This window comes from Ambystoma mexicanum, chromosome 5p (genome assembly GCF_040938575.1).
Source record: "Ambystoma mexicanum isolate Mex_15411 chromosome 5p, UKY_AmexF1_1, whole genome shotgun sequence".
NCBI classification, from domain to species: domain Eukaryota; kingdom Metazoa; phylum Chordata; class Amphibia; order Caudata; family Ambystomatidae; genus Ambystoma; species Ambystoma mexicanum.
Window position 1 is genome coordinate 934387000 of NC_090930.1, and position 16614 is coordinate 934403613.

The window sequence follows — 16614 nt, forward strand, 5'->3', positions numbered from 1 at the left end:
GTTCGGATTTCGGCTGTACGAAAATTACATGCTGCTGAACATTTTGGAAACATCTGTCACTCGGTACCATTGTAGCATGCCACCCAAAGGTATGTAAGGGCGTGGGGGGATGCGGGTTACCAGAAATTTCCAGGGGAGAGAAAACCAAAAGTAATTTTTTTTCAAATGACTTTAGTTTTTTTCTCCCTCAGACATTTCTGATTCAATTAAATTATGGACAACCGCCTATCACGTTTCAAAGTATTGCTATAAGATTCACAAATGCCTAGGAATTGTTACTTCTCAGCCATGAATCCAGAGTTGTTGTTTATATGGACACAAAGGGCTGAATGAAATAAGGTGGAGGTGTGGTAATAAAAAGCACAATGCCCCACATGTTATTGATATGTCGAACTGTATATTATTATGTACACAATTGGTATGGGAACACAAATGTGAGTGAATGGCTGTACCCAGATGCATAATTAATCAATGTGGCATATCACCTCTAGACACAAGTTCTGCCCTGGAACAGAATAGTGCGAAGACATGATCGGACTGGGCCATAAAATTGTCTCGGGCACCACTGAAAAAGTGGCCCACCATTGCAAACGGCTATTAATTCCTTTTGCAACACTGTCTGAACAGTACCCAAGGGGGAGTTTTTTGATAAAATGAGATGCAAATTGTGCATTTTAAACAATGTTTATTCAGTGACACTGGTCAAAACTATTACCCGCATAGTGAAGTAACTCATCAAACTGGCCTACATTGGCCAAAAAAAGTGGCACACTTTGACCCAAAAAACGGGTCTAAGTGAAAGCAGAAGATAGCGTGCGGAAGTCTCTGCAGGCATATTTTAGGATCAATTACTTTCACACACACACCTCAGCCTGCAGATTTCAGGAAAAGGTTGACGGGATGATAAAGTGAACGCATTTTGTAAATTATATTAGGTCCAACAATAGATTAGTCCCAACATCTTCCTGTGTATGTTTAGAAAAATGATGATCATTTGTAATCTTTTGTTTTCATTTTCAAGGGAGTACGAGTACCAGAAACAGCAGCCAAAGAGGAAGCATGGTACCGAGCATCAAGCAGAAGTCCAAGAAGGAGCTGCTGATGGAGAAACTCAAAGAACAACTCTTCAAAGCAAAAACGTTTACCATTAAAAAGTTAGTTCAAGCATTTACTGCAATCACATAGAAAACTGAAGATTCTGCCCGTCACTGATTTTGCGAGGCATCTGCCCATCAGATAAGCACAATCCTATATATACTATTCTCTAAGAGGGTTCATGCTTTGGAGACTGGCCATGCATAACTTTTGGCACATGTGGGAGAACAAACATTATCTCTGAAGCCAGTAACTGGATGGTGGTTAGAAACACTTTAATGTTAGCGTGTAACATGTAGTGGAAAATAAAATGAACACCAAGGCCATTGTGCATAATATACTCAGTGATCCAAGCTTACAACCTCATTGGTGCTATTTGTCCCATTCCCCTAAAAGTCTTCAATTGCATATTTCAAAAGAGGTTTTAAGAGTGTATTAAAGTGTCCACCTGGGAATGATACCCTTTTATCTGAAAATAATGTGTATGGTTATTGTACTTCTAGATAGTGTGCTTTTCTCAATAAGACAAGTGTAACCTTCTTATTAGGACTAAAATATCCAACAACTTATCATGACTAAAGTATACAACGATCTCCGGGTTACGGGGGGAGAGCGGGTAGAAGCAAATAGTACTTTCCCTTTAATCTCAGGCATCATTGATAACGATTCTATTCTCACTGTCCATCACGTCTGGTCAAATCACCTCTTATAGGTGTCAACATCCTATGCAGATGACGTAGTCATCTTGGACCAAACCCAGATAGGTCTACAACGTTCGCTACTTGCTTTTCATAGGTATTCGAGTGCCTTGGGTCTTAGTCGGAACACCAATAAGACCAAAGTAATTGTTTGTGATAGGTGGGCACATACTAGGGCCCCCTTTAATTGGAGGGTGGGTTGTGCCAAGTTGGAGGGAATCCTGAAATATAAATACTTAGGTATTTCTATCAGGGCAAATCTGTCCTTTGCTCACCTGGCAGATGATATAACCTATAAGGTTTGGCACAAGGGGCTGGTACACAGGAAATTGATAGCTGATCAGGGGGGGGTAGATGCATCGAAGCAAAAATCATGACATACAAGACGACAACCGTCCCTGCTCTGTTGTACGCCTTAGAGGTCTTCCTCCCGAGAGCGGTGTTTTTTTTGGTTAAATTAGAAGGGAAGATATTAAGATCGATGCTCAACCTACCGCCCTGTGTCCTGGTCGAGGTAATTAGATTGAACGTGGAATTCCTTCAGTAACATCTGCATGGGCACTAACAGTGTTTACATTTTGGGCAATGATTCAGTATCATCTGGCAGGAAAGGGTCCTTATCGGGCCACTGGGTTCATCATGCCCTGGGATATTCTAGGAGTAGCTGTTATAGGAATATGATCGTTAGCATGAGGGCCTATCTGTGGCAGATCGGGGTGCTCCCAGTGCCTTAATCCTGGCTTGATTTTAATGTGGCAAAGATACCAGAGAAAGTTAGGACCTATGATGCAGACCAGGTTCTGACCCATCTGGCTACTCTGCAAACATTTTCCAAGTACTCCCAAGCATTTGTACTCAGAGCCTGTAAGTCGTATATAACAGAATTTCGTGCCCTAGCTCTTATTAGATGTATTCTCGTAATACAGATGCAAACCCTCCCGGTCCTGGAAATTATGGGCGCATGGCTGGGCATCCCCCGCAGTGACAGAAAATGCAGACTTTGTCCTAAATATGTTGAGTCCTCGCACCATGTAGTGACCCAATGTGAGATGCTGGATAGCTCCTATGAGAGAGCATATAGTAAATTTAGCTTGACCACATCAGACCAACTATGGAGTAACATTTCTGGGTCTGAGTCTTTGGTTACTACGTCAGCGGCATATCATGACTGGAAACGAGCTGCTAGCAGATTTATTTCAACCCCAGAGAAATGCCACTGGAATTTGAACTGTGTTCGTTTCCTGTAATTAATGAAGTGTATGATATGGATTCAGTTATTTTAAATGTTATTTTATAGGCCCATTTCAGGCCTTTTTCGTCTTTGGATATTTTACTGATATTATAGATTGTTCTTTTTGTTACTATGTATTAGTGTAAATGGCTATAATGTAGCCAAATGCACTTTAATTACATTTTTTTAAAAAAATAGATGTCAACAAATTCCAAAAAAGCCCACAACACAGAAGGTCACTTTCATGTTTCCAAAGTTACAAGTTATACATTCCATGTCATCATTTATTTTCAAACTTGTCTTTCCATGTTTCAACTTGTTTACTTTTTGTAGCCCCTTGTGGAACATACACATGCAGGTTGAATGCTCTTCAAGGCCCTTTTTTTGACCAACACAATTATTTGCAAAACCATATATTAAAAACTCTAGACCCATGTGAATGTAAAATACAGCACAACTAAACCAAAAACCAAATAACGATTCAAATCCAACCAACAGACCTGAAATATATTGAAATTCTAAAAGCATTTAACAAGTAAAAAAGGAATGATGATATGCAACTTATATAAAGGATTTTCAAATAGAAGTTGTTATTCTACTTTTAGCCATACAAAACACAGGACCTCTCAGCTTAATCAGATCTCTGTTGTTTTTCTCCAGTCATGCTGCAGTCGGGAATGGTTGGGTTGGTGGCAGTAAACGTGCCCCTAACAATGTAACTCTCACCCACAGAATGAGACAGAGAAATAGAGTGAGACAGAGAGAGCGAGCACTAGATTGGTGCATGTTATGGCAGGTACAACTAGTAATGTATATTCCAGTCTCTTTCTTTGCAGCTTCATTGTCAATCACAATTCACTACCCTTTGAATTTGCGATTCCTTTGTCAGTTGCAAAAGGGATTGACCACTGGCTGCCATTGTAACAAAATGCATGGTATTCACACAATAATCGATAACCTGGATGCCGAGAAGTTCAACATGAAAAGACTATTGGCATGCCTGTGTCCCAAGGAATGTTACCCTCAACTTAATCATTCAATTTCATTTTCCAGGACACTCCAAGTCTACGTACCCATCCGACTATTTTTCTATAACCTCATTCATCCAGACTACAGTGCGGTGACAGATGTTTACGTCCTGATGTTCCTTGCAGACACCGTGGACTTCATCATCATTGTGTTTGGGTTCTGGGCTTTTGGGGTACGTGGTGAATATCTCCCACTGTTAATGTTTCAGTGATAAACAAATCTAACACGGAAACAGATGTTTGTGCTGTAAAGTATGTTAGAATTGTCGTGGGGAGTTTAAAAATTACCATATCAACTCTTTGCCATTCCACACCATATTGCTAGTGCGCAGTGATCTGACTATGTATGGATGTGTATTTGTTTTTGATATAAAGCACAGGTCTACAGTACTTGGAAAACAACTGATTAGTGATAAGAGGGGGTACATCTGAGATTGTTTCCTGGGCCAATGGAGAGTGTATGGAGAAGCAGGAAAGAGGGAGGTGTAGGCAGGAGAGGGATGTTGGGAGTAACCTGACCAGGATGGACTGGAAGCAATCTTGCTTACCTATGGCTTGACCTATGTTGGTTCATCAAGGCTGCAGGTCTTAAATGGCAGATCTAGAGAGTGAAGTGAGGAAAACGCAAATGGCTACTTGCTTGTAGTGCTGATAAATGGGAAAGCCAGTTTTCAATATATTGCTTTATACTGGAGGTTGGGCAGCTTGCATGCAAACTTCAGTAGATACGCAGAAGAGAGATCAAGGCAATGAAGTATTTTGGGATTCATCACAGAGGTATGGGAATTTACCTCATGTCTCTTGGTCCTTCGGGGGACAATTTAGCCACTCTCACTGGTGACAGGATCCCTGTTAACGTCGTCTAATTGCACGTCTTTCTGCCTCTTCCTTTGGACAGAAACACTCGGCTGCTGCAGACATCACATCCTCACTGTCAGAGGACCAAGTGCCCGAGGCCTTCCTGGTCATGGTGCTCATTCAGTTTGGCACCATGGTGGTGGACAGAGCCTTGTACCTCAGGAAGACGGTCATGGGGAAAGTCATCTTTCAGGTTATCCTTGTGTTTGGGATACATTTCTGGATGTTCTTCATCTTGCCCGGAGTCACAGAGAGGTACAAACGTGAAGTCAATATGTGATATAGAAAATGCATGTTTCTTCTTTATATTCACTCTCACTGAAATTACTATAGAAGCCTTTCCAATTGCTCTTTATCTGTCCTCCCTCTGGGATAATCCCTCTAAAACTGCCATATATCTGTCCGATGTCCCATCGCATGTCCTCGTTCCTTGAGTGAATTTCCTTCAGTGAATACCCAATGAATATCAACAGTGCTATAAAATAAGGTATTGCCTGCCAGAATTCATGAAGCTTCGCCTGATTGCCGCTGAATGCAGAGTGTTAATAAGCAGTGAATTCAACAGAGTTTATCATGTATGAGAAGAACAATGCAAAATGAATTTCCAATAGGTGTTGCTTTATTAGTTGCACGAGGGTCTGTGTGCATCACATTTACTATTAAAATTGCGACCATGCCCTCTTTCATTTGTAAGGCCTGCCTCTTGTCCTCCAAGGATGCAGCCTCGCGCATGTGCTATTCATCACCTGTTTGACAGCCTTGGACACCACTTCACTCCTTCAGACTCACTTTCTACAACTAGGTTTATAAAAACAGATCAACCTCAAAATAAACAAAACTATAACCAAAAAAACCTTCCAGTTGATATCTGGGTCCTGCACACGTTGAAACACAGCACAGACACAATTAAAAAAGTTATCTGTGAAAAACCCGCCAATCCACTCTTCACTCTCAGGTCAGCAGCGCCTTCCTTCACAGACAAAACAACTTGAACTACAAATGGCTAAACACCTTTCTGTAAAACAAACTATCTGCTTAACAACGAGCAACTGCCTCTTCCTCCTGTGAACCCTGAGAAGAAAATCTCTCTACCTGTCATTCTCCAAGAAAGTGTTAGTGATATTTTACCCTTTCCTAGCTCACTTAGATTACTTGTGTAGGCTCTTTCATGACCTGAAATGCCACATGATGCATAATCTCCAACCCGTTTGTATACTACAACCAAACGGATGCTCTTTTTCCAACTTAAAGATCACTTATTGCTAATTCTTTGGTCCCTAACACTAGTTGCCTGTCATGCCTAGCTTCCACTTGAAAGCCGTCAGCATGTTACTTTGATTATTCAATGAAACGAGCCCACGATTCCTCCCCAAGAGTTATCTTCCACTGATGGATGGTCACTGTCAACTCGCCTTCTTACCTTGTCCACTAAAAGAATTTCCAATTGGAGAAGGCCATTCAAAGCCTACACCAGTCTCTTCCATGCCATTCTGGCATACCTTCAAATCTGCATACAATTGTTCATCACCTCAGCTGCAGGAATTCAGTGAAATTCGGACTATTCCTACAGAGAAAGTAAGACTCTAAATGAAAGCCAACTAGGGCCACTGACAATAACCAGTAATAGCTGCTAGCAAGGAGTTCCACTCCTTAGTTATCTCAAGCTACTTACTTCTCAAATCAACACTTCACACCGTGAGTCTGCAGCCTGCACACTACCGTCGGCAACATGTACACAGAATAATCCTATTCATTACATCATGAGATGAGAAGGCACACAAATATGTATGTATATAGAGAGAAGAATTTTTATTTTTATTTTGTTTATTTCTAAAGCGCCCAAGCCCGAGGACATTGGGCACTGATGAAATCCAGTTGCACTGAGGGATATCATGCATAGGCAGGTGGACATTAGGAGCCAAATTCATAGGTCGTATCAGAGTTCAGTGTCTGAGTGCGAGTTGAAGATCAGCAGGTCGTGTGTTGCTCTCCTTCAGCAAGGAAGCCCTGGAGACACCTACACAAAGAGCCAAGTTTTTAGAGCCTTACGGAAGGGCCAGTAAGAGGTTTCTGCTCTTAGGTCAGGGAGGGCATTCCACTGAATTGTGGCAACTGTGGGGAAACTGCACCCTACTCCTCTTGTTCTTTTCATCTTTGGTATGCCTAGATGGTGTGTATAGGCGGATCTCGTTGGTCTGGTGGTTTGGAGCAGATGTTTGGCGGCACGACCCCTTTTTGGAGCACCGAAACTGCCGCGACCAGTTCAGCGCAGGGATCTTTTGGTAGCAGCATATTTGGGTGTGACAATGTCACTATTTTAATAAAATAACAAAATAAAGAATTGGTGTTGCCTGGAACACAGGCCTGCAGGACTACAAGACCGGAGAGGTAACCACAAGGCCGTAGAGATCTTATGCATATGAAAACTATTAGATCTCTATTGCCTTGTGGTTACCTCTCTGGTGCCAAAATGGGTAATGCGGCCAAACGTCCGTGCTGAACTGGCATTCGCTGAACTGGCCGTGCCGAAATGAGGTGTACCGCATAACGGTCTTCTATCAGATCCTACTGCACAAGCCATTCAGGAATTTACATGGCACTGGCTCGTTTTCCAGGAGGACCGAGCTGCGCTTGTGGCTGCTGTCTGACCGAAACAAAGGGGGGCGGTGACCATGTACGTAGATGACAAATCAAATTGGCTCTTCACTCCACAGTTTAGGATGAAAGCTTAATTGCCCTATTCAAGAGAATACATTCTTTCAACCTGAGAAATGTGAAATGTTAGGTCGGACCTGCTTACTTTAAGCGCACAAGTCAGTTTAGCAATCAATATAGACAGTATGGCATATGACAATGTACATTCCCATGTGACCCGCCCCCCCAGATCTGAAGGATGCCTAGCGGGAATGTGTTCTTCCGAAAAGGGAATGAGAAGCGCTCTACCCCCTGCTGTCATTTAGAGGTATGGCAGCTGAGGTTCAGGGCTCCTGCCCAATCTAGTGTTCATGTAATGATGTGGTGTTGTGTGGTCATCGTTCATTGGTCATAGACGGTCAGATCTTTACGTCAACACCTTTTGAATGCCATGGAATTGACAGCAGCTTCTTTTCACGTATGTTGCTGGGTTCTATGTGAATCCATCATTTCTTTTTCATTGAGGAAGAATTCAACGTGTTTCTTTTTTTTATGTCATTTGACCACCAATATGTGCAGGGGTAGACCCCCGCAGGCCCCCTCAAGCCACCCTACCATTATCATGACCCTAGCCCCGCCCCCACCCACATACATTTGCGGTAAAATGTAGTGGAAAAAATTCGACGAATTCTCCCAAGATGGAAAAACCTGTGATGGAATCTTCCTATCCCATGTTGCTGGCGGAGTTTCCGAATTCTCAGTGTTTTCCATTGGCCCATAGTTATTTAGTGGTAGAACAGCCATATCAGGCCTCGACCTGATATCAGAAAGGCACTGGATGCCAGACACCCGCTGTGCAGCCTGCAATATCCCTGCAGTCCCAGTCCTGTATCCTGGGACTGGGGCAGCAGGAATATTGCAGTGGGCCATGCCCCCAGAAATGCCAGTGTGCCACAGACACCAGTGCTTACGCATAGGCTAGTGTGCGTTGTACCGGGTAGCCTACATGGTAGATGAATAATGCCACAAAGGCTATATAATCACAGGCACTGCGCTGTGCACATGGACACAAGTCCTGACCTTCATCACAGCTGCTGTCCTGTTCCTTGGGATCATAATGGAAGCATTCCATTTTGACAGGATGCTGTGTCTGGTCCAGTACACGGACGCCTTTTCGGAAACGAGTGGCTTTACACTATATGAAACACACAACAAGAAAGAGGGACACCAGGTTTGTATACACCACGATCACACCTGGCTTAATAATAAAGACATAAGAGAACGGGTGTATTGTGCATCTGTACAGTAGACCAGAAAAAGTAGAGATGGTCTCAAAACACACGGCATATGGGTAGAAAAAATTCAACTCCGTCCCTTGATTTGGCAAGTGTCAAGGACGGGTATGCTCGTCCTTTTTGCATAGACTTGATATGATATGATATGGCATTTGTAACGCGCCTATACACAAGTGTTTCAAGGCGCGACGAGGCAGGGAGGGGGGAACAAGGGGAAGACAGACAACGATCCTACTAGGCCAGGTGTCATTCAGATCGCGCAAGTGCAGGGGTAGGGGGAAGGGAGAAAGTGCATGGGGAAGGGGATGGGGGAAGTGCAGTACAAGGTAAGTAGAATAAAATAAATAAAGGGCCAGCTAGTGGCAAGTGCAAGGTAAGTGCAGTCAAGTGCTGGGAACGGGGGCTGTAGGGATACAGAGACAGTCCCGCAGTGCAGGAGTTGCCAGGGAGGCAGTGCAAGTGGAGAGTGGCTGGGCCCAGGACCGAGGTCGGTGAGAGTGGCCCAGTTGCAGATTTGGTGCAGATTCAGCGAAGAATTAGCAGGGGAGAGGGAGAGAGAAAGCAGAGGCAAAGAGGAAGGTTTTGAGGTGCTTCCGGAACCGGAGATGGTTCTCCTCAAGTTTCAGGGAGGCAGGAAGGCTGTTCCAGAGGGAGGTCCCTGCCGCGGAGAGAGATCTACCCCCAGCTCGTTGCTTCGAGAAGCGGCTGAACCTGAGGGAGTTGGAGACGGATGAGCAAAGTGCTCGGGAAGGAAGATATTTAGGAAGAGAGAGTTGAAGGTATTTAGGCCAAAGGCCCCAGAAGGCCTTGTGGACAATGCAGAGGGTTTTGAACTTTATCCTCGCAGCCACTGGGAGCCAGTGTAGAGACTTCAGTCCTGGAGAGATACGGTCCCTGGGTTTAAGGCCAAGGACAAGTCTCGCAGTTCTGTTCTGGATGAGTTGCAGAGGGCGGAGAGTGGAAGCAGGCAGATTAAGATAGAGGCTGTTACAGTAGTCCAGCTTTGAGAGAACCAGGGCTCGTGAGACAGTGAGCTTCTGGGGGAAGGAGAGGAAGGGAAGAATACCTCTGAGGAGGTGCAGCAGGTAGTGTGACTTCTTAGAGACGTCAGATATATGAGGAGAGAAGGAGAGTGTGGAGTCGAAGATAACCCAGAGGTTTTTTGCCTTGCAGGTAGGAGCAGGAAGAGGGCCAAGAGAGGCCGGCCAGAGAGCTGCAGGGAAGGAGGGAGTGGGTGTGCCGATGAGTAGAATCTCAGTCTTACTGGCATTAAGGCAAAGGTCATTGGCGGCACACCATTCCTGGATAGCAGACAGACAGTGAGAGATGAGGGAAGGAGAGGAGGAGGCCGAGGGTAGCCTGAAAATGAGTTGGGTATTGTCCGCATAGCACTGAAAGTTGGGGCAGAGAGCGGCGATGCGGTGGGCAAGGAGTGCCAGATACTGGTTGAACAGCCAGGGGGAGAGATTTGATCCCTGAGGGACACCACAGGTGGAGAAAAAGATGTCAGAAAGGAAGGACCCCAGTTGGACCTGGGAGGGTCGATTGGAGAGGAAAGAGGTCAGCCGCGCCAGAGCCTGACCAGTGCTACCCAGGTTATCACGGAGACGGTTGAGCAGGATGGCATGGTTGACAGTGTCAAAGGCAGAAGAGAGATCGAGCAGAATGAGAACACACGGAGTGTTGGAGTCAAGGTTCAAGAGTAGGTCCTCACGGATGTTCAGTAGAGCAGTTTCCGTGCTTCTGGTAGCTCTGAAGCCAGATTGATGGTCATGAAGACTGCCAACAGATTCAGCATGGAGGTTAAGCTGGGAGATGGCCAGTTTCTCCAGGAGCTTGCCCAGGAAGGGAGTGATGGAGATTGGGCGATAGTTAGCCGGGCAGGAGGGGTCAGAAGAGGGTTTCTTAAGAAGAGGGTGCACAAGGGAGTAGACTTGCATAATAGCCTGGCACTTAAGGGGTTAATCTGTCATTATGAATATAAAACTCAAATACATAGATCAACCATCATAAAACGAAACATTCATTGAATCAATACAAAGGAATCATGTCACTAAAAATAGATAAGACTCCATCTAAAATAATAAATGTGGAAATATTCAACACCTATTCCTACCTGTAGTGAATAAACCAACAAAACAACACTAGACAAGAAGGCCATCCATTGGACGACACACAGGCATGATTAATCAAAGGTCCGTACATATATACTACATCAGCATGTCAAAATCAAACAACAAACAAAACAAATCAACAAATGTGTAATTTACAAAGTCAAATCCTTCAAACAAATCAGTAGGAAACCTACTACAAATAGTTCAGGCCACGCTCATCGTTATTTACGCTATATGACGCATGCACGGTGGAACTTTATAAGATAACACTTGTATCTTGTTTGTCTTTCAGAAAATTTAGCCAGAACATAGTCGCCCAGCTTTGGTATTTTGTAAAGTGCCTCTACTTTGGATTGTCGGCCTATCAAATCCGCTGTGGCTATCCCACCCGCGTTCTGGGCAATTTCCTCACAAAGAGCTACAATTATGTCAACCTGTTCTTATTTCAAGGGTAAGTGGAATATGGCAACCCGGGGACACTCTTTGACGTCACAGTACTGAAGCCCAAATGTAACCATTCCATATCACATTGTTATTGTTTTCATAAATAAAGCAGCTATCTCTGTGTACAGTAAATATCACCCTTTCTTTATGTTTTGTTGTTGGAAGAATAGTTTGATATCCATAATGAAGCCTGTTGCTGACTGGGTGGGTTGGGGTTGAACCCATACAAGTACATTTGTCCAGACACCTTTTAATGGTTTCATGCTTGCTGCGTTTGCTAAGGAGTTTGAGTTTCATCTGGGTGAGGTAAAGCTATCAGTAGGTACTAGTCATCCAAGGCAAACACTAGCCTATGGGCCCTTCATGTTTAGGAACAAATGGGTATCACCTGCCTACTGAGGCCATATTACATATTCCTTGCACCGTTGCAAGGGCAAAGTTGCACGGTATTAGCACTAGAGCAAAGTTTGCCCTATTTTTAAAAACACTGGGACATATTAGAAACCTATTGCACTATGACAAGTGCAGTTTGGCATGGTATAAGGACCTGGAAAAAAATTGCGCACTGCTAAAACAGTATATTTTCACCGCCTTATTGAAATAGGGCAAAGTTTGCGCTAGTGCTAATACAGAGTGGGCCCTTCTTTCCATGTGGTTTACAACTATTGATGGTTGTTCTGTGCCATGCTTGTGCATAATTCATTGTAAATGGTTGAAAAAGTATATTATTTTTGTATGACCCTGTAATGTGCTTTGGAACCACTGGTGTTGTCAGTGTAAGTCAAGTTTGTGCTTTACGGCAACCAATGTCTGACCTTCCCGGTCCATGATTATGAGAACACAACATGTCTTGCAGTTGCAAGAAATGCTTGGCAAGCAACTGAAGGCATACACATAAATAAAATGATTCTCTTTTCAAGGTACAATGCGTTTTTTGTTTTTTTCCAATAGGTTCCGCCTGGTTCCATTCTTGACTGAGCTTCGGGCAGTGATGGACTGGGTTTGGACAGACACCACTCTCAGTTTGTCCAGCTGGATCTGCGTAGAGGATATTTATGCACATATATTCATCCTAAAATGCTGGCGGGAGTCTGAAAAAGTAAGACACTCTACCTTCCCTCCAGGTATGCTTGCATGCATGTTCATGTCCCTCCCCAGATCATAAACATGTTATATCTGGTTGAGAATCCATCGGGAGGAGACTGGCCACTACCGCCGCAGGTTGCAGGCTCCACTGATGTATCTTGGTTGACCACAGCATGATGGCGTGTTAGGCACGGAAACCAGCATCACATCACACGGGGAATTCACACAGATCGCTGCAGTGTGAAGAGATGGCGCCCTTGGCTGCAGACAGGAGTGGGCAGAGTACATAGATTGCTGCCTGATTGCCCACATCAAAACCCTGATGCAAGTGGATACACAGACGCGGTGCAGTTTCCCACCTCGATTCCTCGCCTATGCTAGGAATTAGGTGCAAGGCTGTATGGATGCGGGAAAACATGAGGAAGGTTTATGGCAATGTGTTCCCTACATGGGTGTCATGTTGCGACCATTGCAAAAGGACCCATTGGCCGTTATTTACTTCTGTTTGTTTTTTACATTTTTTGTATTCCTAGCTTTTTAGAGAACCTGTGATATGTAGGATGGAAGCATAGTAAGGTAATGGCTTCAGTCCCCGTCCTGTTAACTTTGGTCCAGAGGTGTCGTCCCAATTTTTCAGATGCTTGATATATTCGGCTGGTTTTTCTTGTATGTCCATTGTTCATAACTGCATTTAATCAATCTACAGATTTTTAAGTGATTGCTGAAAAGTGGGAAAAATCTGCCATACGAATGGCTGGCAAAGCGCCATGGGCCTTATTAGATGTTTCGTGGTGTGGGACAAATGTGACAGTCATTCTGTTATTGCCCCTTTTTTTGGTGGTAATAGAGTTACAGCTGTTTTTCCGGCACACGCATAATTATAGGCTTTGATGGATTTACTGTGAGCAGAATAACAGCGTGGTAAATCCTTCAATTTCTGGAAGAAAAGTGGCGCATTGACCTCCAACGTGTTGCTGGAGGTAAACAGTCCTTGCCCAACCCCATCCCCAGCACTCTCTGTATCTTCGAGCATGAAATGCATGCGATTGTAGAATCCCAAGTCATGCTCTTCATCTCCCTGAAGATGATCCGCGGCCGCCTTGCTCCCTCGATGTGGAGGAATTGAGTTGCCACCACTCCGCTGGAAGAAGGGGTTTCAACTTAAAAGGAAAAAAGATGGGGCCACTGAGTCAACTTTTAGGAAATGCTATTCTGGAAACCCCAGCCTTCCGAAACACTGGGTTAGGGCAGTCAAATGGGTCAAATGAAGCCGGCCCTGTGATCAGCCTGTCCTGGTATATTTCAGATCACAGCTTTAAAAATGGCATTTCCTGTATGAGGAAGGCTTATTCCTTTATACTCATCACCAAAACAGAAAACCTCTCAAGGGATTTTCCCAAACTTATCATGAACTGAAAGCCTCCTTGCCAGACTCACCTAGTGTTGCACCTCCTCAATGCCTCTGCTGTAAACTTCTCTGACACGGTTGCTTACCCATGGGGCCGCACTCCGCTGGCCAATGCTCTCCACCATTGTTGAGGTGCCCCTTTGCCCCATCACATTTTGTGAATTCATGGAGGTTACCGAGGAGGATTACCTCCCCAGAAATCATTGCGTCTTGCAGGTAGCAGGGCAGCTTCTGTAAGCAGACTGTGGTGGCTCACATCGGCAGCTAACACATTCACCACAGGCTGGGTTGATGAAGCATATTGCTGGCTTGCAGATAAAGAAAACTTGAAAGGGAGACAGGTTACGTTCATTGCATGGAGAGATGTTCCATCATACCCCTGTCACCTGGAACAGGTCAATACAAAACTAGGTCCTGAGGGGACCTTGGAAGACAACCACTTTTCATGTTGGCAGCACGAGATAAACAGAGCACCCCATCAAAGGGATTCTATATGTCCTTCATACTCAGTCAGTGCAAGAGTATTGTCAGGCCAGAACATTAATGGGGCGGGAGGAGCCTTTCAATCGTCATTGAGCTCTCCCAGTAGAGTTGTCTATGATGTTAGCCGGTCAATTCGAGTACATTGTGCAAATAGAGGAAGAGACAGTCCCTTTTCTCCTCCCATATACTTTCTGACATATGTTCCTGGGTGACAGGCTAGCCTCCAATCCCAAAGGGTTTTGTTTTTCAGTGCACAATCACAAGTCCACCGTAAATGAGTGGGGATTCCACTCCAATTGTGTGAATGAATAGTCAATTTTAGCTTTCACTCTTTTTCCCAGATCTGAACTGGAAGAGATCAGCAAACCTATGACTAGACCCCACCAGACAGATTTCGAGGTGGGAGGACCTAGCCTTTGCTCCAATCCACTCCTGCCCTGGCCAGAACCAGGAGGGTCATGCTACTTGTCCTCACCCCTACCACGGTCAGACTGTGCCATGTGATTGGCTCTGGGTCCAATGAAAAAGTGTCCACAGTCTCAAATGGCAATTTGTTTAGTTTGTGACAGACTGTTTCATTAGTATGCAAAGGGGAGGTTTTTGAAAAATAGTGTTGTAAATTATTCATTTCAAAGAAAATATGTTGAGGAAAACTGGTCAAAATACTAGCTGTATAGTGAATTAACTCATGTAACTGGCCCGCTTTGGCCAAAAATACTGACCCACATAGTTTATTGGGCCTGCACTTCGACCATTGCCTTAATGACCAGTCCAAGCATGCCTCTTATTGTGGCAAATTGGGGAATACTTGGGCATCGCTCAAGCCATATCCAAAGGACAGGTGTAAGCGGTTCCCTCTGCCACCTGTTCAGGTATTGGACACTGGTAAGCCCTTTACATGACTATCTCCCAGGGTGGGACTGGGGTATAACATGTTGTCAGACAACAATGAAAAAGGGCTTCACTGTCTAAAATGGCAAGTCATTCCTTTTCTGACAAGACTATTACCTAAGGGGGATTATTTTTGTTCAACAAACTGGTAAAAACCTCTAGATGTAACAAAAGAACGGGCACACACTAGCGTGTTGGGCTGGCACTTCGGGTATTGCCCTATTGCCCTATGGACCAGTCCAAGCCAGCTAGTTCCCAGCTGTGCTTATGTGGTCAAAGAGCGACAATAGCCTACCAAGTTCTGCAGTCTCCTTTACTGTTCACCCAGTGGGCTGGTAGTGAGGACACAAAACTCCATCTCTCTTTCTCGCTTCTCTCTCTTTCTCTCTTTCTCTTTGTTCACTCATTCTCCTTCTCTTTCTGTCTCATTCTCTCTGTCTCTCTTTCCCCCCTTGTTGACTCTCTCTTTCTCTCTCAATGCTTATCTCTCTGGCCCTTCCTCTGCCTATCTGTCCCAAACCCCCTTTTTCCCTTCCTCTCCTGTCTACCCATATATTCATGGTTTTTGGGATTCTGCTCCACTATTAGTGTTAAATGCTGTCATTCTCCTTTTCCTTAATTACTTCTTGCTTAACAACTTTCTCTATGTTTTAGACGTCTGTGTGCAAAGAGAACCGACAAGGTGCTAGGAATTGCTCACCCCTGCCTGTGTCAGGGACATGCCTTACTGGTTTTAGCTTGCCACCAGTACTCTAACCAATCAGATTGTTGCTCAGCTGCAGTCCTCTCTTTATGTTGCAGAGGTATCCTCAGCCACGGGGCCAGAAGAAGAAGAAGGTGGTGAAGTACGGCATGGGTGGCATGATTGTCGTCTTGCTGATCTGCATCGTGTGGTTCCCGCTTCTCTTCATGTCTCTAATCAAGTCTGTGGCTGGAGTCACAAACAGGCCCCTTGATGTATCCGTCAGGATCACCCTTGGTGGATATCAGGTAAATCCATAAACAGCCATTGCACCCCTTTCCCACAAGTCCGGCTGCCGCAGGTAGTCAGAACTGTGCATGAAACCACATCCGCTTGGTGCATTAGTTTTCGGCCACATGACTTCCATCTTTTAGTGTCTTCGCAGCCATCGAAGGATTGAATGAAAGCAGGGGATGTAAAGCAATGTGCAACAACATGAAATGTGAATATTATTATTATTATTATTGTATTTATTGTGCGCGGACCTGGCTCCGAGAAGCAACGGGCGCTTTACAGAGGTAATCAACAGTGCAGATGCATAACAGAGCGCGTTTCAGAGGTATTGCATGCAGTGTTAATGCTCACTCATTTAGAATAATCACTGATA

At 44.5% G+C, this 16614-nt stretch overlaps 1 protein-coding gene across 8 annotated transcripts in view; it reads left to right on the plus strand.

Annotated features, from left to right (window-relative positions):
• PIEZO2 (piezo type mechanosensitive ion channel component 2) overlaps positions 1-16614 on the plus strand; it is a 1512892-nt gene that overhangs the window by 1431638 nt on the left and 64640 nt on the right. For all 8 annotated transcript variants that reach the window (XM_069613375.1, XM_069613368.1, XM_069613370.1 and 5 more), the window contains 6 exons: positions 1022-1154; positions 4078-4225; positions 4951-5165; positions 11246-11404; positions 12349-12496; positions 16067-16255. In XM_069613375.1, the coding sequence (XP_069469476.1) occupies positions 1022-1154; positions 4078-4225; positions 4951-5165; positions 11246-11404; positions 12349-12496; positions 16067-16255 (992 nt within the window). The remainder of the gene's footprint in view (positions 1-1021; positions 1155-4077; positions 4226-4950; positions 5166-11245; positions 11405-12348; positions 12497-16066; positions 16256-16614) is intronic.